The sequence below is a fragment of the Drosophila hydei genome, unplaced genomic scaffold, assembly GCF_003285905.1.
Source record: "Drosophila hydei strain 15085-1641.00,03,60 unplaced genomic scaffold, DhydRS2 tig00008119-arrow-pilon, whole genome shotgun sequence".
Lineage (NCBI taxonomy): Eukaryota > Metazoa > Arthropoda > Insecta > Diptera > Drosophilidae > Drosophila > Drosophila hydei.
In genome coordinates this window covers 4,178,703-4,206,114 of record NW_022045830.1, presented here as the reverse complement: position 1 = coordinate 4,206,114, position 27,412 = coordinate 4,178,703, and the positions used below count along the sequence as shown (strand labels likewise).

The 27,412-nt window shown below is 37.8% G+C and overlaps 1 protein-coding gene across 3 annotated transcripts in view; it reads left to right on the top strand.

Moving 5' to 3' along the window:
• Positions 1–27,412, top strand: part of LOC111597800 (ras guanine nucleotide exchange factor B) — a 45,341-nt gene that overhangs the window by 7,000 nt on the left and 10,929 nt on the right. Inside the window, exons 1-3 of one of the 3 annotated variants that reach the window (XM_023312683.2) lie at positions 12,874–12,962; positions 18,007–18,562; positions 18,653–19,160. In XM_023312683.2, coding sequence (XP_023168451.2) covers positions 12,923–12,962; positions 18,007–18,562; positions 18,653–19,160 — 1,104 coding nt within the window. In that variant the 5' untranslated portion in view covers positions 12,874–12,922. Of the gene's footprint in view, positions 1–12,873; positions 12,963–17,908; positions 18,563–18,652; positions 19,161–27,412 lie in introns of those variants that run through there. The other 2 variants (XM_023312682.2, XM_023312681.2) reach the window with 2 other exon arrangements.

The window sequence follows — 27,412 nt, the reverse complement described above, 5'->3', positions numbered from 1 at the left end:
TCCGATGCAATTTCCTTGTGGCTTCCTTCTCTCTACCCCAGCCAAAAAACCAAACCGAAACTGATTAAGCCATTAAAAATTCAAGCGCAAACTGTGTGCGCAGACTAACGAGCTTTTGATTAAATGATATGCTGCCTCAAGTATTTCTTTCGTTTTTTTTTGTATTTTTTTTCTGAGGGGGCATGATTTAATGCATATAAATATTGTATAAAGTTGTAGAGTAATTTTCAATCTGAATGAACGAAGGCAGCATATGCTGATGATATGATTAATAAGCTGGTTTCGTATGCGCAATTTGGCCTTTTCTTGTTTTGGAAGTTGGGATTGTTATTGAGCATTTGAATACAGTATTAATGAAGTCTTTAACTGTAGCTTTTCTTTTTTATTTATTTTAATATTTGGTTATAATCTAGCTCAGAGAAAAAAGTTTAAGCAGTTCTTAAGGCCTTTGTTTTCAAGCTGTCTTCGACTTTTTCTACTTAAAGGGCATTTCATAGCTTCTCATATTTCTTTTCTTTATTAAATCAAAAGTTAACTGTTAATTTTTCTATTAGTATTTCCCTAACCGATAGTTGGGGAAAAGAAAGAAAAATGCATTTTTTCCCACTTAGCTCTAAGCACTTTCTACGTGCACAGCAATTTTCCTTATTGGTAATTGGACTGTGGCCGGCCAGGCCACATTAGAGCTGTTCTATCATTAGTTTTCACTTTGCATTTTCCACAATTTTTTTGTGGATTTCCGACGATAAGTGCAACTCGTGTCGGTCATTGGCATTTAAACTCGCCGCTTGCAACTTCTTGAATTCATTTCATTTGGCAATTGATGGGCCCATTTGTTGCTGTTCGGCTTTTCACTTGCCCATTAAGGAAAAACAAACGTGAAAATGCTGAATTCAATCATAAATTTCGCCCCCCTCAACATACACGCTCTCTCCCTCTTTCTCTTGTTCTCCTGCTGTCTCTCCCTCTCTCTCTCTCTCTCTCTGGCTGTTGCGATAACAATGCCGTAATTTGGCGCGCAGTTTTGTTTATCTAACTAACTCCGATGCAATCCGATGTCGACAATCGCGCCGTGCCGTCCCCTTTAATTGAAGTGTGCCTTTTGTGGCTTTCATTGCACTTTTACTCAGATGCTTGTGTAGCTCTATATATACTCTGTACCTAGCTGAGTGTGTGTGTGTGTGTTTTTATGGAGATGTCTGTGGCCGATCGATGTGGCACGTCAATGGGCGATTAACAAACCGAATTCGTGCAAATAATTAAAGGGGCTACCAGATGCCAGTTGCCAGTTGCCAGTTGCAAGTTGCCAGTTGCCAGATTGTGGGGCATAAATTCAGTGGCAACCACTGTGCAACACGCTGGCAACGCTGTAATTACAAGACTTTGGCAGCGACGCATGCGCCGACATTTTTATTGCCGCCGCTGGAGGATGTGGCGCAGCAGCAGCAACAACAATAACAATATCACAATAAAGCATAATCCAATTTGCAAAGCAAATCCATAAACATGAGACTCGCAGAGAGAGGCCGCAACAGCAATAGCAACAGTCACAGTTTTCTATTTATTTAATGCAATTTGCCATTTTCCATTTTGGTTTTTAGTTTAACGCTCTTGTACCCTATAGCAATTTGTGGTGTATGAAGGGGTATATTCAATTTAGCCAGCTCCCATGTGCTATTATTTTGCTATAAATAGATACAACTTTCGACTTGCTAGTTAAGATTTTAGATATTTATGATGATATTCTTATGAGATGTAAAATATTTTCTCAAATAGATTTATGAATGGGAAAGAACTTTCAATTCTTTTCCTGAAGTCCAGTTTTTTGTACGGCTCACTACACTTACAGGGTAACTGCAGGTTAAACTTTTTGCTTTAGTTACTTAATTTTTAATATTTACAGCTATTTTTTTGTTGTGATCGAAATGGAATTGGAAGGAAGCCGCTAATGCGCATTTGAAAATATGAAATGCTTGAATTTAAATCACACGGCTTTCAACCTGAGTCGCTGCAAGTTTTACGGCTCTTATGACTCTTAAATATATTATTATGCCAATAATATAATTTATCATACAAAAATATGCCTGCCTGTGTGCTTGTGTGTGCTTGTGTGTGTCTGTGTGTGTCGGTCTCTGGGGGCTGTCGGACGCGTCGTCCGTTTCCTATGTTCGCGCAGTGGGTAAAATGCAAATTGTAAATTGCATCTTACAGATGCAGTTTTTCTTATGCCTGTGCATAAACGCAGTTATATACATCGCACACACACACACACGCTTACACACTGATGCTGGCTAAGCAGTTGGCATCGTGGATTATAAAATAAATTCAATCAAAGCGAAAGCAATTGCAACACTCGCAACAGGCGGCAGCAGCAACAACAACAAATGCAACTGCAATGCGGTCACCCGACTGCCTGCTGTTATTGTTGCTGTCGCTGCTGCTGCTGCAACTTTATTTTAATTTAATTGCATAACTGAGCAACAGTTGTCCGTTGTCAAGAATTGCCAACCATTTCCGTACACATCACCTTTAAGCACTCTCAGCAGATTCTGCGTATTTCATAAGTCTTGTAATTTCCAATGGAAATTGCCCAGGCTTGCATTCAGCTTGACATGACTAATAATGATTATGAATTATTTAAATATATTAGTTTTCAGTTTCTGATTATATTTGACACATATTAAGTAAATAATTCAAATTGCTGTTTGCTTTTCTTTGGCAAAGTTCAAGTTTGTGTTGGCAGCGCAGTGAAACACTCCTTGGGAGCTGTCCAACTTTTACTTTTCAGGCTGGATGACTATAATTCCAATGCCACCATGGGCGTCGCTCTATGGCGAGCTAACATAAGAAATGTGCACAAATTTACAGGGAATCACTGGCCTGCCAGGCTAGCCTCCGAGCCTCCCTCGGTCCAGCTGCTATAATTTGAGCTAAAAGTCTTAATTTACATGCTCCAAACATTTTCATTCAAAGTTTGTTTTTCTCTTTATTTTTTGCGGCACATTTTCAGTTTCGTTTGGCTTGACGATTTGTTTCCTTTGAAAAACGCTGCGCATGCGCAACAGTTGAACAGAGAGAGAGTGGGAGTGGGAAGGGGCGGCCTAATAGACATTTGCAAATGATTATTAAAAACGAAACGAAAACTGTGTCGTAATAGCGTCGACAGCGCGAAAGGCAACTCTAACAACTGCAAACTCCAAATCCAAATCCAAATCCAGCTTCAAACAGCTCGCGCGGTGACTCGATGCAGCGCGCCTCGAGAGACTCTCAATTTTCAAGCATAATTTTCTGGGAATTGCAACAGCAATAAACAACAGCAACAGCAGCAGCAGCAACGGCTACAACAACAGCAACAACAATCGAAATGTGCCTTTAGCCAAATGCTGTCGCAGTTCGTTTATTTGCTTCTCTATGTTTATCCAGATATCATTTGAATATCGGCACATTTACATGGAAATTCTTAGATCATAACTGAAGCAATAACCATTTTAATGCTCGCTCATGCATTTATAAGGGCTATACCCGGCTTTCTTGGATTTTTGAAATATATTTTTCTATAATGGCCTCAGATTGCTGGCTCAATCTGAGATTGATCTATGTGTGTATGGTTTGAAAACGTTTCAACATATTTTGATATAACTTTCTTAAAAGTCATTCCCAGCGAGCATTACGCAGTCGACACTGCATTGTTTCCCTTCTTAAATCAAACATTTTGTGGTCTCTGTGTCAAGAGTTTCCTTATGGCACTTCAAGCGGAAATATTCCCCCTACACACATTTCCTGACCTCGTGTATTTGTGCAGCTAAAACAACAATAACAACAACAACAGCAGCAGCAACAAAATTTCCGAATGCTTCCTTAAGAAACATTGACATACAGCAAAGCAAACAATGCTACGGGTCAGAAATTGTGTCTATCTGACAGCTGGTCAGCAGTTGGTTCCTCTATTTTTAACTTCATTCCATTTGTTTGTTTTTCTTATAGCCATGATTGATGACGTGCTGAAAATAATTGCCGTGTTATATTTTACGCACTAACTAAGTAGACTTATATTTATTTTTTTAGATCATTAAACTAATTTCAAGGTGAGCCTTTGATAGAGTTTTTTTTCACAATCATATTCTCGCACTGCGGTTGAGCTTGACCTTACGGTTTGTCTGGAGGCTTGATAATGATATGGGTGCTTGATTTTGAAAGTCGTTAATGATATATGTATTGTTTATAGATAGAGAATACACATATACGAATATATGTTTCTGATAGAGAAAAGATAGTATATATTCATTTTGATAGTTATCAGTTAGATTTACATAAGTCATGCCACCGAATCATATAAAATAAAGCATTCAGTCTCTATTTGGCAAATAGATTGTTGAAGACTCAGTCTAAGAGCACAGATATCAATCATATTACAAGGTTTCAGCTTGCTGAAAGATCTGTTGATTTCTCAAAATCCCACACTCTGCACCTGAACTCAGGATCAACTGTGTCTGCGAATGATTACACAAAGCCATCAATTGAAGCTAATGAATCAGAATTGATTTTAATGATCAGCAGCATTCAAAATTCCAAACACAATTTGGCCACAACGTGCAATTCTGACCACCCCGCCCGCCCCTTGCCAAATGTGTGGGCTGTGTGCTGGCTGCGTTGGGTCCATGGTGCGAACGTATGTAGGTGTTTTTCAGCAGACAAAGACACGAGCATAGATTCAAGCCAAGTTTAGACTAATAACACAGAAATGTAAAATCACGCAAAGCAATCATAAATTATGTACACTACGAAAGGCTATGGAACTGCGCAAGTGAAGCCGACGTTTGGCTGTGCCTCATGTGTGGCTGTCATTCAGTCCGTCAGTCCGTCAGTCAGTCAGTTAGATTGATGTTGTTGTTGCGGCGTTGTAATTATGATGAGTGCCACTCGCTGCCAAAGATACACACGCCAGATTCAGTTGCCCGCGAGTGTGAGAACCGTTAAAGCATGGCAAAGCGACTCTAACTGAACAACCGACTGACTGAGTGACTGACTGACTGATTGACGGACTGACAAGTGCTGTGCCTCTGTTTGTTTCAGGTACCAAAAAATAGTTTTAGATGATGCGACAGAAATGCAGGTTGAACGCACCGAAAAGCCCCAAGCCAACTGCCAACGGCCAGCGGGCAAGAACAACGATTAAATACCCTAGCTGACTTATAACAGTATGGTATATGCTAAGCCTAAGCTCTACAACTTTTCAATAATAGCAAAACCAAAGAGTCGATTATTAACGTATATGACTCACAGCTAATCGAACTCAACTACGAGTTGAATGAAATTCTCTGTTCAGCAAGCACAGAGAGACATGCTTAAATATCTATATATATATATACATATATATATATATATAGATCTACTCCTATTCAAATAGTAATACCCTATGAGCATAGAGTGACAATTTGAAGTAAGTAGCACAAAGTGCGCGCAGTGCTCGACTCAGAAGTTTGGTTACGGTTATGGGTTATGTCGTCTAAAGCCAGTCAGTCAGTCAGCCAGTCAGTCATACACGGTCTTTCGTCTGCTGTTCTATGTGAAATGTAAGTTCCTCATAATCATCATAATTGCTAAGCATCTGACACTTTACTGTAACCGATTGTGACTTTCAGTTGGGGCTACCAGCTGAAGCTGAGAGCGCTTACAGTGACAGCCGCTGATCTGTTTTATGGGCCTGGTTTGGGAGGGAGTCGTACTTTGACTCTGTATGGTGTGTGAGCCGTCACAACACACATAGAGATGGAGATAGAGACAGACTCTCAAGTCTCAGATTCTTGAAGATTTCAGCGTCTAACGGTACTTTGCTCTTTGTTTGGGGGGCCTGTTCTATGCAGCATTTTCCAGCTGTACAAATATTTGGCTTTGTATTAGCTTTGGGTCAAGTGTAAAACCGCTGCAACTTTCTATACGAGTTTCTAAGCCTTTTAACACTGAGCTATTATTATGATTTTTTCTCTAATTTTTTTTAGGAATATAACAAAGATGTTCTTTAATTTTTAAGAAAAGTTATTTTTAATTTTTTTTATCATTGTACTTGGGCATTTTTAGTATTGTTTTCTATTTTAAACTGGAATAGATAGTAGACAGTAAAAAATAGTATTTATTTATTTTTTTGCTTGGTAAAATAATTTGCTCTAGAGTGGAAATGTTTCTTAAAGGCATATCTGATTCTTGCAAGGGCCTTGAGACAGAAAGAAAGAGAGTTCGCTTTAAGGAGAGACATGATTTAATCAGAGGATCAGTTATACATATATATTATATCCAATAGTATCTGAAGCTCATGCCACTTATAAAAACTGACAACTTCTCACAGTTTGTATAAATAAATTTGTCTAGCATAGCATATAAATTCCACTTTTAATATATTTTTTTTTTCTAAACTGAAACGATAATTTAGGTCATTATCTATTTTGACCTTCTATTCTGCTCTTTTCTTTGCCTGTTTTCTTTCAACTTTTGGCACTCTTAATTATTGATTGTTTAAATGTTGGCTTCAGTTTATTGTTTTGCTATTGAAGAGCTTTTATAGACAGTTCGATTCTTGCTGAAGCACACACTTAAGACGTCTGTCTACAGACACGTCTTATCTTTATCAGCGATTTCCCATTCCCACAAGGCGAAAACAAACGCACTTTAAATTGATGCGGACAGGCATATAATTTATTTATTTTTTGGCGGCATTTTCTATTATAGTGTTGGGCATTAGATAATTAAGCAATTTTTGCAGCTGAACTTTGCTAATTTTATGCAGACTCATTGACGTGAGAAAAATAGAAAATAAAAACTGTAAATTTGTAAAACCGAAAGCTTTAAAAAAGGTAACAGCAACAGCAGTAGTAGCAGCGGCAGCAGCAGATGCGGAAAAATTGGCCAACTTTGTGAGCGGGTTCGACCTGGAAGTGGATGTGGATCTGGACGCACATGCGCGTAGGTTGCCCGACTGACTGCCTAACTGACTGGCTGGCCGACTAGCTGTTTGGCCTAGCTTACATAAACCCACATGACGCTACAATTTGTGTGTTGTGTACTCTCAGCTAATTGAAAATGCTTATATGGGGTATATGAGTGTTGCCTGGGGTAAAAACCTTCATTAAGTTTATTGATTCTGGAGCAGAAGACAATTATCTTCTGTCGAGTTGGCTATTTGCTTTTGTTTATCTTTATCTGTGTCTATCTTAAGATCAGTTAGATTTACATAGGTGTCTTGAAACCCTTTCAAACATGATGCTTAGGGTATCAGCTAGGCGAGCAATTTTGCTTGCTCGCATGTTTTATTTGTTACAATTTTTGTTGCTGTTGTGTGTTGCGTTAATTTATAACATTAGCCGTGTGTGTTTGGTTGGCCAAAAAAAAAAACTAAAACAAAAATGAAGCGAAAAGAAAATTGTCAGAAAACTGAAGCCGCTTACGAAATGCGGCGCAGACTTGTGACGAGCAGAGAGCACCTCTTGGCCACAAGTGAGCTTGTGTGTTGGCCCATTGGCTGTGCTGTGTTGTAGTCGCAGCTACCGGAAGCAATTCGGCACTTAATGCACTTGGAGCTCACCGTTTTGCGCTACAAAATTTGAATTTAAATTTCAAATTTTTGAGTTTTCGAGTTCGGTTTTTGCCTAGGCTAGATTCCGGCTTGCCAGCAACTTTGCAGCAGCCGGTTTCGTTGTGACTCTCTGGTGAATTTCTAGCCAAACCTCGGCGTACGATTGCGTATCTGTGTATCTGCGTCTTACAATCAGTCTAAAGTTAAGTTTTGTATCTTTTGCGCACTTGTCTCACCTTTTGCTTGGTATTTTGTTTTGCTTTTATAAATTGAAACTCAAGTGCTTTTGGCGCAATTGAACTTTATGAGTTTGTTGTGTATTGCCCCAAAATAGCAGCAATAGCAGCAGCAGCAGCTGCTGATTTGTATCTTATGGATACAAAACGAAACTATGCAGTCAAGTGCGCGCATTGCTCAAGTTTCCTGCTCCAATCGGCCACACTGGCTGGCCAAGTGCTTTGACTTTTGTTTAGCTCTTGCTCTGGCTCTTGTTGCTGCTGTTGTTGTAGTTGCTGTTTCGGCATTTCACTTGCTTGGAAATCGCGTTGCTATTAGCCAAATATGTACAAAGCGCTGAACGATTATTTAAGCACAACAGATTTGGCAATACGCCCCCAAAAATAACCTGCGCGTCTTTCGTCATGTTTAATGGAAGTCAAAAGAATTGTGATAAGATTGAGGAATAGTTAAATGCCAAGTGTATTTACGTTTAAATGCTGATTCTTTAAGAAAACATGGAAGTATAAATAATTAGATATAAAAGCTGTGTGAGTACATACAATAATTGGAGAATTTGTTGTTCTTAGGCTTGTTTGCTTTACGAGCTAAAGTATATTGGCGTCTATTCTTTATTGATTCTTTGCAAACTAGTCTCCCTGCTGTTAGAATTGAATTTTAAATAATTATATATATGATCTACAGATTTATATTTATTATATATTAATTGAAGGACTTGTTGCTCGAGCCTTGCCGAAATTGGACAGCTTGAAATAATATATGACAGGGCTTCTATAGAAATTAACTTTTGTGAATATTTCTTCAAGTGCATACTAATTAAATCAAGTCAAAACCTAATTTTGCCTTTGTCTTTAATATAAATTTAAAACCTGAATCGAAACATTTAAAATTATTGTAATTGTAAAATATAAGAGTCAATTCAAGTCAAGGCAAGCTACGCGTCTGAATCGGCTATCTTTCATATTTAATAAAAAAAATATAAGCCTAAGCTAAAGGTTATGACTTAAGTTTAAGCTTAGTCAATTAACTAAGATTTACACACAAATTTTTATAAAATCTGCTTATCTAAAAAAATTTTTGGATTCCCGTCCCGTTTGTATTATTTCATATACACAAAAACCCTTTGAATGGGCAGCATTAAATAAGTTTATTAAATAAACATATTTAATATAAAAGCAAACAGTTAAATAATGCTTATATCAGCGTTTAAGACAACAATAACTGGATTTTTCGCATTCAACGTTTGTTTCTTTTCGTTATGGATTTTTCAAAAAATATTTTTACCTTTAGTTTTCGTATATATTTTTTCCCGTAAATAATTCAGCAAGCATATTTGATATATTACCAGACGACTTTCGCTTTTGTCTAGTTAAAGCAGGTAGTTTCTAGCCCAAATGAATGAAAAAAGCCAAAGCACCAACAATATCGTAGAGCCAAGACCCACAATCCAAAACCCATCGAGCCATCGTTAAAAGCCAAAGCGATGACAAGGTGCATAAATTAAGAAAACCCTCTCGCCCTGCTATTCGCAAAGGTGTTGTCCACATTTCTCGATGTTTGTTTATTTTTCTTCGTCTTCTTCTTTTTTCATTTATTTTTATTATATTTTGTTGGTTAGTTCTACTAATCAGAAAGCCGAAATCAAATTTCGCTTTTCGTTCGGACTCGAAAGAGAAACCCGAAACGAATCGTATGGAACCCGGGTCACCGGACTAAACGAAATTTGTTCGTATTTGGGTAACCAAACCAAAACTGAGGCGACCATGTGAAATCAACTGTTGCTTCTGCTTCTTCTTCTGCTTCTTCGTCTTCTTCTGCTTCGTCTCTTTCTTCTTGTTGGCTTATTTGCATATGATTACTTAGCTGTTTATTTACAGATTTCACAAATGAGCCAAGCAGCCTGGCTTAGAAACCAACTCAACTTGACTTCAAATTGGCCCAGAAAGCAGACCAGAAACCATAGGGTATATCCCGTATAGTTTTACCATATTGAAATGAAAGCGAATGTGATTTGTGAATCGTGTAGAAAGGTGGAGGCGTTGTACGTGAGAGGCCCTGCATATAAATCCACTGATAGCATTTCATTTATGGCTATGAAAGCGCATTCAATTCCACACAACAAACACAAAACACTGAGCTTGACCCTCTTTCGCAGCTCAGCTCAGCTCGTTAAATGGTTTTGTTATTGTTTTTTTCTTCCCTCATACACTTGTTGTGGGCATTACAATTCTGTCACGAAATGTGTAACGCACTTAAGATATCTCTTCTTGCCATAAAATTCTTAATTTCTGAGTCGTTAAAGACATTTTGAAGTTTCGTGAAGATGGATATATGAAGCTATAAGATTTTTATTACATTAAGAGATCGAACATGGGATAATATGGTTGGTTAGTTGGCATTTATTAATTTGGTTGTGATTTTTTTGTATATCTGGAGCCTGTATTTGATATTTATCATATATTTACGATAGAGTATTTAATATTCCAGTGACTTAACGTAGCGGTTTTACCCTGTTATTAACTGTTTAACGCACTCGTCATTTGGCTTTTGTTATGCGCAAGGTTTTCCCAAAATTACCTGGCAGCAATTTTTAGGCGACTTCTCAGTTAATTAACGCTTTAGCTGCGATCTCTTAGAATACAATGGTTAAATTATGGCCCATTAGAGTGTGACCCCCTTCCCAGAGGAGTCTCCCGCTCCTCTGCAAGTAGCTGGCTTGTAAGATACCCTTCACACGACTTTCTGTTGTAGTTAATCTGAAAACTTTGATTGAGCGAGCTTATTTAGTATTGGTCTAGTATTGTGACCTTATTTAGGCAGTGAACTTGTCGGCATGTTCTTATTTATTGGACTCATGCAGTGCAGATGCAAATACATATTGGTTTTTATTACCTATTCTCTATCGTATCTTTCTAATTTGATAATGATTGTGAGATTTGGGGTTATATAAATTATGTCTAATGCTCGTCTACTGTGACCTTTTTAACACAGTGAATTTTATAAGCGCTGCTTTCGTTCTCTTTCCATCTCTCCCCAAGCTAATGTCAAACAATGGGTCAACTTCTTTGGATTAATCACACACAATGAACTGCGAGCTCATTTGATTTGTTGGCCAAAAATAAAGAGACAATAAAAAGAGCTGAAACCTTTATTCCGAGCCAACTTCACAAACGTTTTGATTTCTGGGTCAACTATTGATATTATGATCACGTCGCTTGGTTTGGCGAGAAATCGCCTCGTACCGACTGGCTGAAAAGGCATTTCAAGATTTATGACAACATTGTCAGCAAAATGGCGCCGTTGTTGTTGTTGCTGTTGTTGCTGCTGCATTCTTTTGAGTCGCAGTCGCAGTGCATCCCGTTCGTGCTCCCATTTACCACCTGCGCGATTGCCTGCACTATTTTCGGTGGTGTTCGTCGCTCTGTGGTGCCGTCTCTCTGTGGCGTTGCGTGCACCGCTTTTCCGAGTTTATTTTTAAAATGCGACATCGTCGACGCGCTCCCAATTCGATTTGGTTGCCGCACACGGGGCAAGGGTAATGCTCTAGTATGTATTTTAATATTTTTCTACCCCGAACTTATTCAAATTGGGTAAACAGGGTATCTTAGTCGCTAGTAGAATCCTGTAGGGAAAAAGCAATCAAGCCTGACTCCATTAAGTATTCTTAATGACAACAGAGATCTGTTCGTATGTTTACAGCTCTCTTTCTCTCTCTTTAGTTCTCTCTATCACTCTTGCTCATTTTAATTCTCTTTCTATCGCTCTCGCTATCGCTTCCTCTGTGTCCCGTTGTATCTCAATATCTTTATCTTTCACTCTCTCTTTATCTTTCTCTCTCTCTTATTCTATCTCTCTCTCTCTAATTGCATTTCTCTCTCTCTCTCTATATATATATCTCCTCTTTTTCTCCATCTCGTTCTAAGCCTCTGTTCTTTCTTTCTATTTATTTCTCTATCTCTGTTCTCCCTCTCCCTCATTGTCTCTATCTCTCTAAAATTGAAATATCTCGACTGACAGCTTGTCGCCTATCGGCCAGAGTATCTACACGTGTGGCACTCCCGTCTGAAGCATTCGTACTTATTTTTTGTTGTTATATATTTTGTAGGCTGTTTGTCGACGCTGTCGGGGAGCTAAACAAATTTGATGGCATCCACCTCCTCGTCATCAACATCATTCTTTTTTTCTGAATGAGCATTGCGTTGTGCCCGAATTTTTTCTCGAGCCGAATGTCGTCGTATGTGTTGTGTTTTACCCTTTGGCTCATTGAGCTGAGCTGAGCAGAGGCGGAGGCGCAAATATGATGTACTACATAGAGAAACAACGTGTTATTTTGTTATTATCTCTATAAATAGCCTCCACCACTAGCAGCTGTCGGCAAGCAGGTACAGGGTGGTCACCTTATAGAAGAAATAGTAAGCGATTTTTCCAACTACACTAAGAGAAAAGCGATCAATAAACAATTAAAATTGTGCTTAATTTAGTGAAAATTAGTCTGGACAATAATTGAGATCTCAGTCTTAAAAATCATTCTTAAGTTCTAGATATATAGCTATATAGAAAATCTTTATTGCTCTGTTGTTCTGTTTCTGTTTTTCTCTTTATTGATTTATTTCTATCTGAATAAATTTACAACCCTGTAAATTGGATTGCCCACTCCATGATTTTCCATGCTCAATCGAATACTTAATTTAGTTTGGGTTTATTCTCTATTTACATTTATCTCGCGCTCATCTCACACATATGCAGTGAACGACAGACACACCCTGTTCGTTATTTTATTTTTATTAAATCAATACACGCATTTCTTATATATTTTTATCTTTGTCTTGGATTTTCTAATTTTCTCAGCTCTCTGCAGCTACAAACACACAAGTCTAGATATATATTTTTATATATATATTTATATATGTGCATCTGATAGATAGAGCTGTGCGCGTTTTGTATCTTTTTTGAATCTCTTCCGCTCGGCGCGAGAGAATGACTCGGAGATATTCGACGTGGCAAAAAGTCGCCAACGTTTGACTTTTAGTAGCACGCGAATTTCTCAGCGCTATCACAGCGGGCCCAGTCAAAACGAATAAAAAAGAAATACACGCCATTACATATAAAACAAATTATATGTTTATAATTCCCATATTGTTTTTACAAATTATAATTTGTGAGTACGCGTCAAAGAATCTCAGCGATCAAAATATTTACGCAGCTCTTGTTGTGCGTGTGTGTACGTCTGTGTGTGAGTCTGTGTGTGTGCACGTTCTAAAAACAAAACGAGGCTGCATAACAATTAAAAATAATTATGCTGTATATGAAGAAAAACAAAAAATAAATATAAAAAATGTTGCTATGGCTCGCAACAAAGTCTTAAGAACTGCGCCAAAAAAAAAAAACAAAAAAAAAATCGTTCTGTGCGATTCCGAGTTTCGAATAGAGATCTGTATAAATTATATAGCCGTCGTTTAGTCTTTAACAAAAATGTGTTTTTCCTTCTTAATTAATAACAAAACGATTTTCAAACAACATTCAAAGCTGTGTCTGCTTACATATCTATGTACATATACGTTAAGACGTTTTATTTTAGAATGTGCCTCAAGAATTGCCTATATATATATAATACTCTTATATATATAGGCAAAGTTATTTGTGTTGACCTTAAGCGTTGTACTGACTGCACGTGGAAAATCTTACATATGTATTATGGTTCTATGCTTGTGCCTGAGCTTTATGGCTTTGCTATGCTTAAAACCCGCAGCTAAATGTGGCCCAGTGTTAAGAGAGTGTACTTATCGCATATGTGAACAGTGGAAATTGAAGCAAGATATGTTCTTGGAATAAATTATATTGCCCGCCGAGAATTAAGTTGTAGATTTTTAGTGCTTTTCTCATGCTTTCACAAAAATCAGATTTATGATTGCGGACGGCTCCTATAAAGTGAGAGAGTAATTATAATGTTTGTAATTGGAAGTAATAAAATGTTTATAGCTGTGATTAGTATGTTACTACTATTAATAGAGCTACTGCTCTCATAATTATCTACTTTCTTTAATGGATCTGTTGCTTTGCTCAGTCAAGAACCTCAGAATGTGTGCTTTCTACTGCATGTATCCAAATACTCCTGTTTCTTTGCCTTTTTGTTACGCCTACGCTGCAATCAGTCAGTCGCAGTCCGGTTCAGTTTAGTTTAGGCCATTTACGAATACTTGAGCTAATTAATTAATATATTTTAAAACTGAGTGCGTAGGTCGACAACGGCTAAAAGGCGTCGCTGTTGCCATAAAAGCAACTGCCAACGATTGATATCGAGGCAGAAATCTTCATTTAGAAAACCGCCAATTGCCATTTAGAGCCGATCAACTGATCAGACTCTAGATAAATCCATATTAATACCTGCTTATATATATATACTATATCTACAATAAATATATATATATATATTTACATATACTTGGCTTGTAAGACCTTTCGTGTCATTAGCTATTGGGGGCTAATGAACTTGCCAAATTAATGTGAGCCAATCAGCCGGTTGGACATGATATAAATAACAATAAACAAAACAGCAACTACAACAATTACAACAACAACAACTGTAACTACAACAACAAGACAGAAATTATGCTTGCGCGTATTTAAGGTATGTTTTTTTGTTCCAATTAATAACAGTGCATGTTGTTGGCTTTTCTGACATTTTTCTGGTTAAAAACCAAATGCAAATCTGCAGCGCTTTTTACCATAATTACCTGCGCACTAGTCAGGTGAAATTTCAGGCGCTCAGCTGCCAAATTAACTGCATATTGTTTACGGCTCAAGCTGAGCGCTACACAGCAGGTTTTTCAATTTTGTTGGTTATTTTTTTTTTTGCTAATCAAGCTGAGTAGGGCAGGAATACCGCATATAAGTAATATGTATGTGTATATTTATATATATATGTATATGGCTACCAATTAGCTGACAAGTTGGCGCTGCAAGCAGAGTCATAAATGAGCAAAATTTATTTCCTTTCGTGCTCCATTTTATTATTGTAATCGCCATAAATGTGTTTGCCAGGCAGGCACTGAAATTTCATGTGCTTTTCATTAGCATTTTCAGCATGTTTAGCAATTATACTAATAGTTCATCTCTTATGCGAATTGGATAAACTCGGCTGTTATATTACCTATGCAACTGTTAAAGCATACCACAGCTAGTGAGTATGACAATGATTCGATGACATTTATCGATCATATAATTGATCAAGTTGTGCAAGGCAATGTGATGTGAACAGGCTGAGCTGTAATGTGGACAAAGCTCTTATTTAAGACATTTCTATTGTTTAAATTGTTTAAGTGTGCAAAGAGATTGCCTTATTTGAGTTAAGGAATTGAATTTCTTGCTTAAATGTAAATCGATAATTTCGATAATAAATTGTTGCTAAATTGTATTTTCAAAAAAGCTGTTGTTTCTTTTATAACTCAATTTGCATAAACAAAAGATTTAGTCAGATTGTTGCTCATTGACTTTTAATTATACTTCTAGCCCAAAACACGTTAATCGATAACGATTTAGTGCGTTGCTAACAGAAAACTAAATCACTTAATACACTTGAATATCATTTTGTTTGTGGTTTTTCCTCATTCTTGTTATTTTTTATTTATTTGCTTTTATTGTCTGCGCTGCTCGCTTAAGAAAACGTTGTCTCTTGGCTGTGTTTTATGTTTATTGTTTATTGTTTTGTCTTTTAAATGCTTCGAACGTGCTAAATATGTATTTTGCACTTAATTTTTTTGTTCGCTTTGGTGATTATTATTCGAGTTAATGGCGAAGAGCTGCAAAAAAAGGTCTGCGGCCGTCGCTTGAGGTTGATTTTTTATTTTCTTTAAATTGTTATTGGATATATATATATATATATATATATATATATATATATATATATATATATATATATATATATATATATATATATATATATATATATATATATATATATATATATGAATGATATATATATATATATATAAACATGGTTAGCATAAAATATAAGAGTATCTATGAAATATGCTATCAAAATAAATAAACGGCATGGCAATTGCGAAGGCACGAAGCTTTTAGCTCTTAACTTATGTGCGATTATTGCTTCCTGTATTGCAGTATTCTCTTGGGGCTTTTTTTGTTTAGCCTAGCTTAGATTGTTGTGGCGTATTTGAGGAGAAATCGGGCATTCAACTGGCCAAGAAAAAGAAAAAAAAAAACATAAAAGTATCTTTAGCAAATAAAGATACTCGGCTGCTGTTCACACAAATTAGCGATTGGCAAAGCGTAGCTGCCTACTGATTACACAGAGACGCGCAGCAAAAGTCAAGCAATTAGCCAAGTTAAATACATAATGCATTTGCCTGGACTGCCGACCGGCTGTCACTGCCCGAACGTCTTAACTTGGCCACGCCAAGAGATGCAGCCAAGCGTTCGCTTAGTTTGTTCCGTGCAAGCGCAGTAAATAATATCTTAAGCCACGGCGTGACCGATAAATCTCCAGATCTGGCGCAAAATGATTGCCTTGTAGATCTGCGCTGGGGGTTAATATTGGCTGTGAGCGTGGCTTTTGGTAGCGCCCAATTTGCAGCTGATCTACGCTAAGTTAAGGCAGCGATTACCGTTAAACGGCAGTATATTATCTGCTTGAGACTTACAAATCGTTGCTGAATGCTTTACAATGTTTCGATCTAACCATTTGCCCAGTAATTGGGTCAGTTGTGAGCAGTGGTTGGCAACAGCACTCAAATGTATCTCGAGCCGCACTCGGTTCGCATTGTCAAATGGTTCTCAGCCACACTCACGATACGTCTGTGTCTGTGTATCTATGACTGACTTTTGTGGCCTTTGATGCAACTTGTTTTGGACTCGTTTGTTAGCATTCTGCTGCCAATGCGAGTGGCGACAGTGGAGCGTTAAGTTTGCTGCCAATCTGCAATGGTAAATATGGATTTCAAGTCCCCGCTGCGGCATTATGATTATAATTATAATATCTTAGGGCATAGCCAACACAATGCCGAACCGAAGAGCTGTTATGAAAGCGACCGAAAATATCTAAAGCTTTGAGCTATCGAAAACAGAGTTCGTCTGCGTCACAAGTTGTTCTCTGATGTTGCGCGTTTTTTAGCTTGAAAAGAGCTAAAGCTGATTGAATATGATTGAACAGAATTATAAGTATTTTAGCTTAATTTTCAGTTAGGAAGAGTCAAAATGCTTAAGAAAATAATGAGAATAGAATCTAACTGCCTAATTCCCATTTCTAAAATTTCTTATGTCTAACTAACAAAAACTAGCCGTAAATTGCCAAGAGTTCATTTTACCATCTACTATATTGCAGCTAGTGTTCAACTTCAAGGAATTTGCAGTAGTTTAAGATAGTTGCAATTCCACAGCTAATCACCTTTGATCTATCTATAAGATCATATTCCTCGGGTAGCCTCTAAAAATCAAGCCAAATGTATGTTGTCTGCACTGACTGCAGATCGGTTAGCTGTGCCAGTGGCTGGCTTACTTACGAATAGCTGCTGGCCTTGGTTACTGGTTTCTAAGTCGAGTTGAGTGTCTGGTTGCTTGACTCGCAACACTCGAGCCTATAGTCTTATATATATAAATATATATATAGAAATATTTGTATATTTATATATATAACAGTCGGTATTTGTGGCTAATGGCTAAGATTGAAATGTCATTGTTGTCAGCTTAACGTTTGAGTAAATGCCCCAGCAAAAGATCAGCCACTGCTGTAGCAAAAGCTCAAATTCGAATGTGCTTGGTTGCTAATTTCACATATTTTTCGCTAACACTTCACATTGTTTGGTTGCTCTGTTTATACCCTGTACTCATGTGAAGTTGGGTGTAGTATCTGGTAAAAGTTTCTTTATGTTTGCTCTTGCTTCTCTGTCTCTGCTTGAAGTGCAAGAAAATCTTATAAGAATAGGTATTTGCTAGTCGGATACACTCTCTATGACTCTTTCTATTTGTTTGCTTGCTGTTACTTTTGTTACTTGTTGTTCTTGTTGTTGTTTTTGTTTTAGTGTTTTGAAAAATACTTCAAAGTGCTCAATTTCTCAGTTTGTCAAACACGCGCTCTCGCTCTCGCTCTAACGCTCTCACTCTCTCACTCTCTATTTTTTTCGCTCTATCTGGAAAGAAAAAAATGTTTATCGTTATCTCTTATATCGTACCCTGCCAATTCACAGCTAATGTCTTAAGTCGATTCAAACGCAAGCTAACAACTGCTGCACGTATGTCCGAAGATCTGGACGAGCTGTTTCTGTCGCCGATACCGGCCCCAACGCCCGTCGAGCTGCAGCAGTGCATATTGTTTGGCTTCCGCCGTCGCCTCAATCCCGCCCAGATACTCGACGAGTGCCGCAACGCGTTTGGGCCGTTTGCGCCGAGTGCGCAGTATGTGGCCAGATGGTATCAAAGATTTCAAGATGGACTCTTTACCATTGACGACAACGTGGAGGACGAGTGGGGTGTGGGGCGTGGCCAAACGCCCACCACATGCAGTGACTTCAATGACGATGAAGATGATCATGATGAGGATGGTGATAATGGCAATGACAATGACAATGATCAGAGTCAATTGCCGCTGGTGTTGCATGATCTAATGGGGCATGGGCGTAGCGATAAGGATAGTTATAACGATCCCGATGATTATTATAATGATAAACCTGATGATGAACTGGTTGATGAAGGGAACGTAATTAGTTATTGGCACGGCTATGGCTATTTGGGTGGCAAGCGAAGGTATGCCACGAACAGCACTAGACTAATGTACTCCTAGCTCTTAAGTTGAATTGAAAGTATCTTTAATTGAAATTCTTTTTCCATTCACAGCGGAATGTCCATAAGCGGCTTGCCGCCATTGCCAAAATCATTGAGTGGTTTCAACAAGCTGCTCGGCTCCGATTCGGGTCTCTTGAGCGATGTGGATCTGGCGCAGCAGGAGCTTAATAACAACAACAATAACAACAGCAGCAGCAGCAAACAGGAGAACGACAGCGGCAACAAATTAGCAAGCCAAATAGTTAGTGATAACAACAACAAAAGCAACAACAACAATTTGAGCGGCGATAAGCAAGCATCTAAAGACAGCAGCAGCAAAGATAATGCAAACGATAAATCAGCAACGGCTACAGCAGACGCTGCTACAGCAACACCAATAGCAGCAGCAGCAGCAACAGCAACAGCTACAACTACAGCTACAACAGCAACTCCCAATGCAAATGAAAATGAAAACAATACAACAACAGCAATAACGACATCAACACCAAGCTCACCTGCAAAAATCAATGTAACGGGCAGCACTTTGGACGCGCAGATAGCGACGCTGCGCAAGGAAATGGTAAGTCGATTAGCCAGCACCTCATAATACCCTACAGCTTAAGACAAGTTGTATGATTTAGTCAGGCAGCTTGTAACAAAACTCGTTAAGCAACTTTCAAATGTTTTAGTAACAATTTCGATTGATGCAAGTTTATTTTTATTTAAGCAGATAAACTGGATTTTTATATGGTTCTTAATCCAGTTTCATCATTGATCTAACGATTTTAATGTATTTGATATAATCTCTATAAATGTGCCATTTAGTTATTTTATTCATCTATCTAAAATACACAGTTCACTAATATAATGTTATATAAAAAAGGTAGAAAACCAACAACTGAATTATACGTCTATTCAGTTGTTGGTTTTCTACCATTATGCACTACAGCTGTCATGAAAAGTTTCCATTGCAATAATATAGGGTATACGATTTGTCGATCACTTGTGCTCGCACACATCTTACACGCTGCATTAAAATTCTAAGAATTCGTTCGAGCAATTATTCATGTTCCTCACATGGGTAGGGTATATGTATTTCGACCAGCTGAAAAGTGATTTATTGCGTTTCTTCTTTTGATCACATTTTGAGGGATGCGGTGGTGGGGAACATAATTTACATATGAAACGAAGCTTAGCTAAATTCTGTTATAACCAAAGTGAAAATGCAACAATGGAACGGAAATGTTTTCGATTTGATAAATTTGTATGTGCATACGTATGTGCCGGCCTTTCAGCACTTGAATGCCATAAAAGCAATTTCAGATTTCACTGTTTGAAAATTCTTCAGTTTTCAGTTGCACATTTTTCATATCCAATTGTGTGTGTGTGTGTGAGCGTGTGCGCTCGAGTACTCCGTATCTTAAAGTTAGTTCATTTGTCATATTTTTGAGCAACAAAAACAATTGCATTTTTGGGCGCAGCTTTCTACGACTTTGACAAATGATCTCAGGTATATATATATATATATATAAACACATTTATATGTTTATATATTTGGAGTAAATATATTATTTGATTCTTTTTGCACGTGAGATCAGCTTTGTGTGCTGCAGCTGCGATCACTTCTATATAACAGCGAAAAGAAAGTGTCGAAAACTTTCGGTTTTGCTGGCTGGCAGAGTTCATGAATATTTCAGAGCATTAAATAAGCTCAACTCTCAACTTTGACATTGTCGCGCTGGGGCCTAAGCTGATATAAATGGCCATAAAGCATGGAAATGGTCAACGAGTTGGGTCAACAAAGCGAAATGCAAATGCAGCTTTTATTCATTAAGTCAAATTGGCAAAGCAATTAACTTACCCATTGAAAGAGATTGAGTTAGACAGTGAAAAAGAGAGGGAGAGAGACATGATGGGGCGGCCTTTGGCTTTAAAGTTGTCTAGCTTTTGTTTTGTATACGGCCGGGTATATGGTGGGGGCAGCTGACATTTAGCCAAACACTTTGTCAAACTTGAAAGCGCAGACGCAACGCTCAGCTTGGCGTTAGGCTCTTCAAATAATGGATTCATTTGACATCGTGTCTTGGGGCATCATCAGCCGACAGGGCAGCGGGCATTGATGAGCGAATGACGCTTTAAGTCAGCTTTATAATTGCGATGCATCAACAAGCAAATGGGAATTTCAGCGTGAAGCAAGAGAAGCTAGGAAATACTCTACTGACACTTTAATAAGACATCAGATGAAGAAAAAAAAAACAGTTAGTTATTTAAACTTGAAAAAAAAACTTAATTACATTGAAGAACAAGTCTGAAGTGTTAATTAAACTGTCACAAATATGGAAAATATTATGAGATCTTAAAATCTGATCTAAAAAGGCAACAAACCAGCTAAGAATTTATAGATAAATGTTGAATTTTCCTTATAAATCAAAAACATATAAATATATATGCATAGTTTTATATATATAAGTTTTTATATATCATTTAGAATATATGTGTCAATTAGCTCAAGGCAATTTGTAGCTGTGGCTGAAATTCAACTCGCATCCGTTTGCGATGCGGATTCGAATGATTTGAAGTTTCTCACATGCCAAGCGACTTAAGGCATTTATCCAGTTTGTTTTTGAGCTGATCACGAACTGCACATGGCATTCGCATGTGAATTGTGACACGTTTTTTGAGGCAGCCACCTGACTGTCATTGGTCTATTGGTCGTCGTGGCCAGGCCCACAAGCACCGAGCCAAGTCTTTGCTGACGTTGTTGCTCTTGACCAAGCCTCGACAACAGCAGACATCATCTTTGCTGTTGTCACCGACAGTTGACAGTTGATTTGTAATTTAGTCTGTTTTTTTTATTCATTTTCATTTTTATGCTGCAATTAAATAAATTAAAATTTTGTCTGCACTTGCGCAATAATTTAACAATTTGTAACGCAACTGCGACTTGTTTTTAATTGCAATCGGATTGGGCTTTGTGGGCCAGCCTGAGCTTGGGGCTTGCCAATTGCCGAATGCCGAATGCCGAATGCTGAATGCCGAATGCCGAATGCCGCCTGCTTGTGTCTTGCGGCCGGGTCTAAAGTCTAACGTCTAACGTCTGTGGCCAAAACCTTTCACATTTTATGTGCCAGTGCTTGGGCGACCTTTTACAAAGAACCTGTTTAATGTACACCCAGGCAGGCGTAGGTGTAAAACTAAAACACAAATTACAATTGTCGGCTGACTAGGAGCGGCCACAATTCGAGTTGAACTGCGGCTGCCACAGATTTTGGCCCCCTTTTTTCCAATTTGGCCTATTGTGTGCTCTGTTTTGGGCGCCAATTTGAGCGCGTTTAAGCCATTTACCAATTTACATGCCAATTGTGCAATAATTCTGCGACTCTTTTACTTCTTACTGGGTCAGGCGTCATCTGTGGGCTGGGCTGTAAATTGGCCCCGCCCACTGGCCTCTGCCACCTGCCCCTGCCCCTAGGTATCTGTTACCTGTTACAATTAAATTACAAATGTTGCTATGTGTCTTGTTACCAATTACGCTCCACTTGCTGTTATTATTATTGTTGTTGTTCTCTCTCGACTAATTTCACGCGTTCAAAGTCGGCTCGTTCGAAGTTAAAGCCAAAATGCCGGACAACGCCAACGCCAACGCGCGCCCAATGACACAGTAATTGGTCATTGTTTTTGTCCAACCATTATTTATACACTGCACAAAATGAGGTAGTAAGTGTACAAATAACTATTATGCAACAGCTTAACAAGATACATTAGGTATGCAAACATCTTGCATATTATGACAGAAGTTGCAGTATATAAATATATATAATTTTTGTATATATATATATATTTATATAATATACAAAAAACATTAATGCGTATATAGAATATAGAATAGGAATATGGAACTGAAGAATATTTTTTGACATGATTTTAACAATAAATTAATATATTTTTTATTTTATAAAAATAAAAAATATAAATTTCCAAGTTTGCTTTTATGGAAAAAATATTTTTAAGTTTTTATTCCATTTAATTAATAACTAAAGAATATTTTCAATTTAAACCAATACAAATATTTTTGAATACAAAATATTTTTTAATAAATTAACTTAATTATATTTTGTATATTTAGAACGTAAAAAATTTGATTTTAACTATTTATTTATTTTCTATACAAGAATGTTTCCTAAAAAGATTATTGTATTATTATATTATATTATAAAAATATTGTTTATCATATAAACGAGATTAAGCAAATATGAAATTAAATGTTTCATATATATAAATGTTGAAAATCCTTACTCGATCTTTTATAGAGTATACAATAGGTGAGTTACCTTTGTATAGTTAGCTGGGCTGCATTGGATAAACATTTAAATTTACTCGTTTACAATTGAGCGCGGCCTGTCGCCGGGCCTCGAGCTTGTGGAGCGGCAGAGTGCGGGCTGGGGGCTGTGGGCTTTGGGCCTGGGTTAGTTTTCCTTTGTTTTTTTTTGCAAATGTTGCGGTTGAATGATTAACGATTCAAGCTGTGAACTGTTGGTGGGTGTGTTGCACACATACACACACTCACTCACACACACATAGACAAACAATGCACTGTGTGTGTGCTGCAATTATGTTAGTTGGCCGCTTTTGCTTTCAATTGTTCAATTGCGATAAAAACCAAAGAAATTGATACTCTTTCGCATCGACATACATACACATTGACGTATGGAATACGTATTTATTTATAGGTTATTTCTGACTATGATTTTTTTCTGCAATCTTGCCGTTTATATTCGCTCGGTTCAATTATGAAAACTGAAAGTAAATAGTTGGCTGAAGGTCAGCGAGACCGTTAATATTATTAGATCAGCTTTCAAATATGCCATAAACGCAATTATATTATGCAAACTTCAATTTATGTCAATTGGCAACAAATGATAAATTGCTGTATGCTTTCGATAATAAAAACATTTCGATTATGCGCTGTTGCCGAGACGGAAGTTGTGTCTGGGGCTTAAAATTTAAATAGGTGTGAGGATATGTGGGATTGAAGCTGATAAGCTTAGATCTACAATTTGTTGTTACTCAACAAGATTGTTCATTATTGAAGCACTTAAATCAATTGAGAATTCAAAGCGGAAAATAGTAAAAATTGTAAACACAAAGTACTAAATATAATGAATGCCAATTTCATGTGGGAAACATTTAATGAGATTATTTTCTTCTGCAAAAACGTTGCATGCAAATTGATTGGTCTGCTAAACTAAATGCTCGACAACTATAATTATTATGTTGAGGCTGATTTTCTGCTCTCTGCTCAATTTTCATTTCATTTAGTCCGTTTTCTGTTCGAGCTCCGATTGATTTCTAGGTCTTAGCCACCCGTAGAAGCTGTCAGTAGGACTTAAGCTCATCTCTACCCAGTTGCTCGGCTGTAGATAGCTTTCGCCGTTGGCCTTCGCATATTTCTAGGAGTGCTGCGCCTCTAGAAAACCACATGCATTCCATATTAATGAGCAGCACATCTGGAGTCTCGTCAATTACAATTATCCAAGCCAAATTGCGCTCAATTGTTAAGCTTTTGTTGTCCTCTTAATGTGTCTGAGTGTGACTGTGAGTGTGCGCCAATGTAGATTAAGTAATAAAAACTTTTTCATAATGCAAGAAAACGCATAAAAAATAAACCAGCAGACAGGTAACAATAGGAGAAAACCCAGGAGTTGAGCAGTTGAACTAATCAGCGCATGCGCGGCCATTAGGCTGGAGCCATAGCTGGAGTCAGCGTCTTGAGCCAACTAATTCTCTTGTCTTGGTTTATGGTCGGCAAATTAAATTTATCAACATAAAAAGCAGCTGCCAGCTGCCACATTAGCCGCAAGCTAACCGCCAAGACAGACCAGCCCAGCAGCAGCATGGTAAAGGCAGCATCAGGGCCAAGTTGGTGAGAAGAAATGCATCAAGGCATGAAATGACTTTTTATGGCTTTCCATAAAACGGCCTTGAACGCATTGGCCGCTGGCGGTTCTTTCTATTCTCTCTTTTAACAACCTCTACCCATTGAATATACCAAAATGGGTATATTGACTTTTATTGTTGGCTTAAAACTATAAGTTAAGGCCTCCGTCTTTTATATAAAGTTACTCGTAGAGTATTTCGCTTTTTTAAATTCAAATTTTATTTGCTTCATTCATAAATACATTTGATTGAAAGGCCATAGACTCTTTGTTCAGGGTGTCTGCTCGTCGTCCTTTTGTGTTTTGCTGCACTTGGTATTCTTTCTCTATTAGCCAAGTTTTTTGTTTCGCTTAAAGTGGCACAAGCCACAAGCAAAGCAAGCTACAAGAAATCCCACAAAATATTCAGCGTAAAAGATTCATTTGAATGCGTTGCAAATTTGTTTAGCGCTGGTCACACTTCAAGCATTGCAGACGCCATTTTGTATTGGAGTTTAATGAACTTTTTTTATTTTATTTTTCCCGTCAAGATGATCTTGAAGAAATTGATAGAGCAACACGTGTTAATGAGCTGAACAAGTTGTTAATAGAACTTCTTTTTCTTCTGTGATCTGTGCGGATTTTCATGAAAAGCCTATTAAGAGTGCTTATATATACTTTTTTATATTTTTTTTATGTTCATTTCTACTCAGTTTTAGAGCGAGATCTGTTCTGAGCAGACGTTGCGATCCATTAGAATTTATTTCAAAACATCATGATTTTGTGGTCAAGGTCCTTTTGCACAGTCTCGAAGCTTGTGCTGTTTGATCATGTAAGATATCGTTGAGATCTTTTGGTAGTAAAATACTGATTTAATGTATGAAAGTTCTTTCCCTTCACTTTTTAGCTAGAAAACATTGTTTAAAATTTTATTGTATTATCGAGTCGATTGTAGCATAAAAAGTAATTTTTTTTATGGATCATAATATAAATTTCTCGTTTATTTATGGAAGAGAATGTAATTTTTTATTATTTTATTATGTTGTCGCTTCCGTTGTTTATTTAGCTGTCTTCCGCTTATGCTGTGCCCCTTCTACTGCTGCTTCTTCTCATTCTGGTTCTTTAACTTCGGGTCTTTATTTAACGATGCCGTCATTCGAGTACTTGTTGTACACCTTTCTTTCGAAAAACTCACCTTCCGGTGGCGGTTACTCAGAGTCGCTGCGATTCTTCTGCGCTGGGGTCAACGTTATCCGCAAGTAGATGCCCCTCCCTTCTGGGCTCTGTGCTACCTTTGCATGCATCATGCAAAAATCAGCGAATGGAACCAATGTCAGTCGCGGTTCAAGTCCGGCAGCGATTATATCACAGGGGCTAGTATAGAGGTAGAGCCCCTCCACTCTGCACCTACCACCCGCTTCTCTTTCATTTATTGCTGGAGCTGGCGGCATGCATAATTAATAACGAAATGATTTGGCGCACTGACATTGGACATTGGCGAAGTGGCTGCCGGTTGCCACATGGCCACAACGGGCCCACCCGCTGTTCCATGAGGTTGAAAGTAAAGTAGAAGAAGAGATTGACTCAGCTTTTACCCAACTGTCTTTGTTGTTGGTGTTGTGGCGGCTGTCATGGCATCCACTAATGATCTATGCGGGCGCCCAGTTGGCAGCCGTGCAGTCGGGCACCTGCAAAAATAAACTCTAGAAGTTTTCGCATCTATAAATAATCCGGATTAATGTAAACGCCCTGCAGGGAATGAGGAATCGCCCAGCCGAATGGGGAAAGTTCTCTGTAATGCAGCACAAAATTAGCCAGACGTTCAAAGAAATACACACACACAGGGACAGACATGGTGTTGCTTGTAGAATCTGCATGCTTGCATTCCTTGCCCTTTCACACAGGAAGTTAACTTGACGTGGCTGAAAGCGAAAGTCTGCTATAAATTAAGCGAATGAGAGGGAGCGAGGTAGATGGCGAGTTGTGCTATAAGAAAATTGTCACTGAATTGTTATTATATCATTTTTGTTTCTGTTGCTGTGTTCACGCTCAATAAGTCTGTTCATAATTGTTGCGACGCGTTGGAGGCGACGCTAATTGTGGCAACAGCCAAAAAGATGTAGGCCAGGAAACAGGTTACAAGACAAGACAGATATATCTTGGCTTACATACCAACTTCGTCATTATCATTGTGATCATTATCATGATCATCATCGTCGCTGTTGTTGTTGTTGTTGTTGTCGACATTCGTCATTTCTGGCTAATGCCTCGCAACTTAGCCAACTTCTTGCTGTGCGCAGCTAACTGTGAAATTCACTTTTAAATTCGCTGTTTTTCTTTGTAGCTTAAGACGAGCGTATAAAATATACAAACAAACAATTTAAACATGATTTTCATTTTATTTGAACGCCATTCGAAACGCTACAATAACTTTTCAACAATGGCGCCGACAGCGCGTTCTTCTATATGATTTGTTTACAGTCGCTAGAACTTGTTAAGCTTTAGCAATTGTTTGGACTTATTGATGAGGCGAGAAAAGGTATCTAGAAAAAAAAACACGGGGTGCCGACCTTAGCATATGCTCGCTATAAGAGTTTAAAACAAATAAGTTTGGCTAGGAATTGTGATTTAAATGTGGCTTACATAAAAAAAATTGTATAGGGGACTTGAGGAGGTCTTATGGCCGTATATATGGAGAAGTTTTAAAGTATCTGCTTAGCTATAATATTGACTTTTTTGTAATTGAATTTCCTTTTTTGAATTCAGATAAAATCTGAATAAAGTATCTAAACGCTTGCCATGATTTATCACTCATTTTCACTGAAATATAGTCTTAAAATTATTTCTCAACTGTTCTGTAATTGCCTTTAAAAGCGGAAGTGATTACATGCCAATGCTATATAAAAATTGATAAATA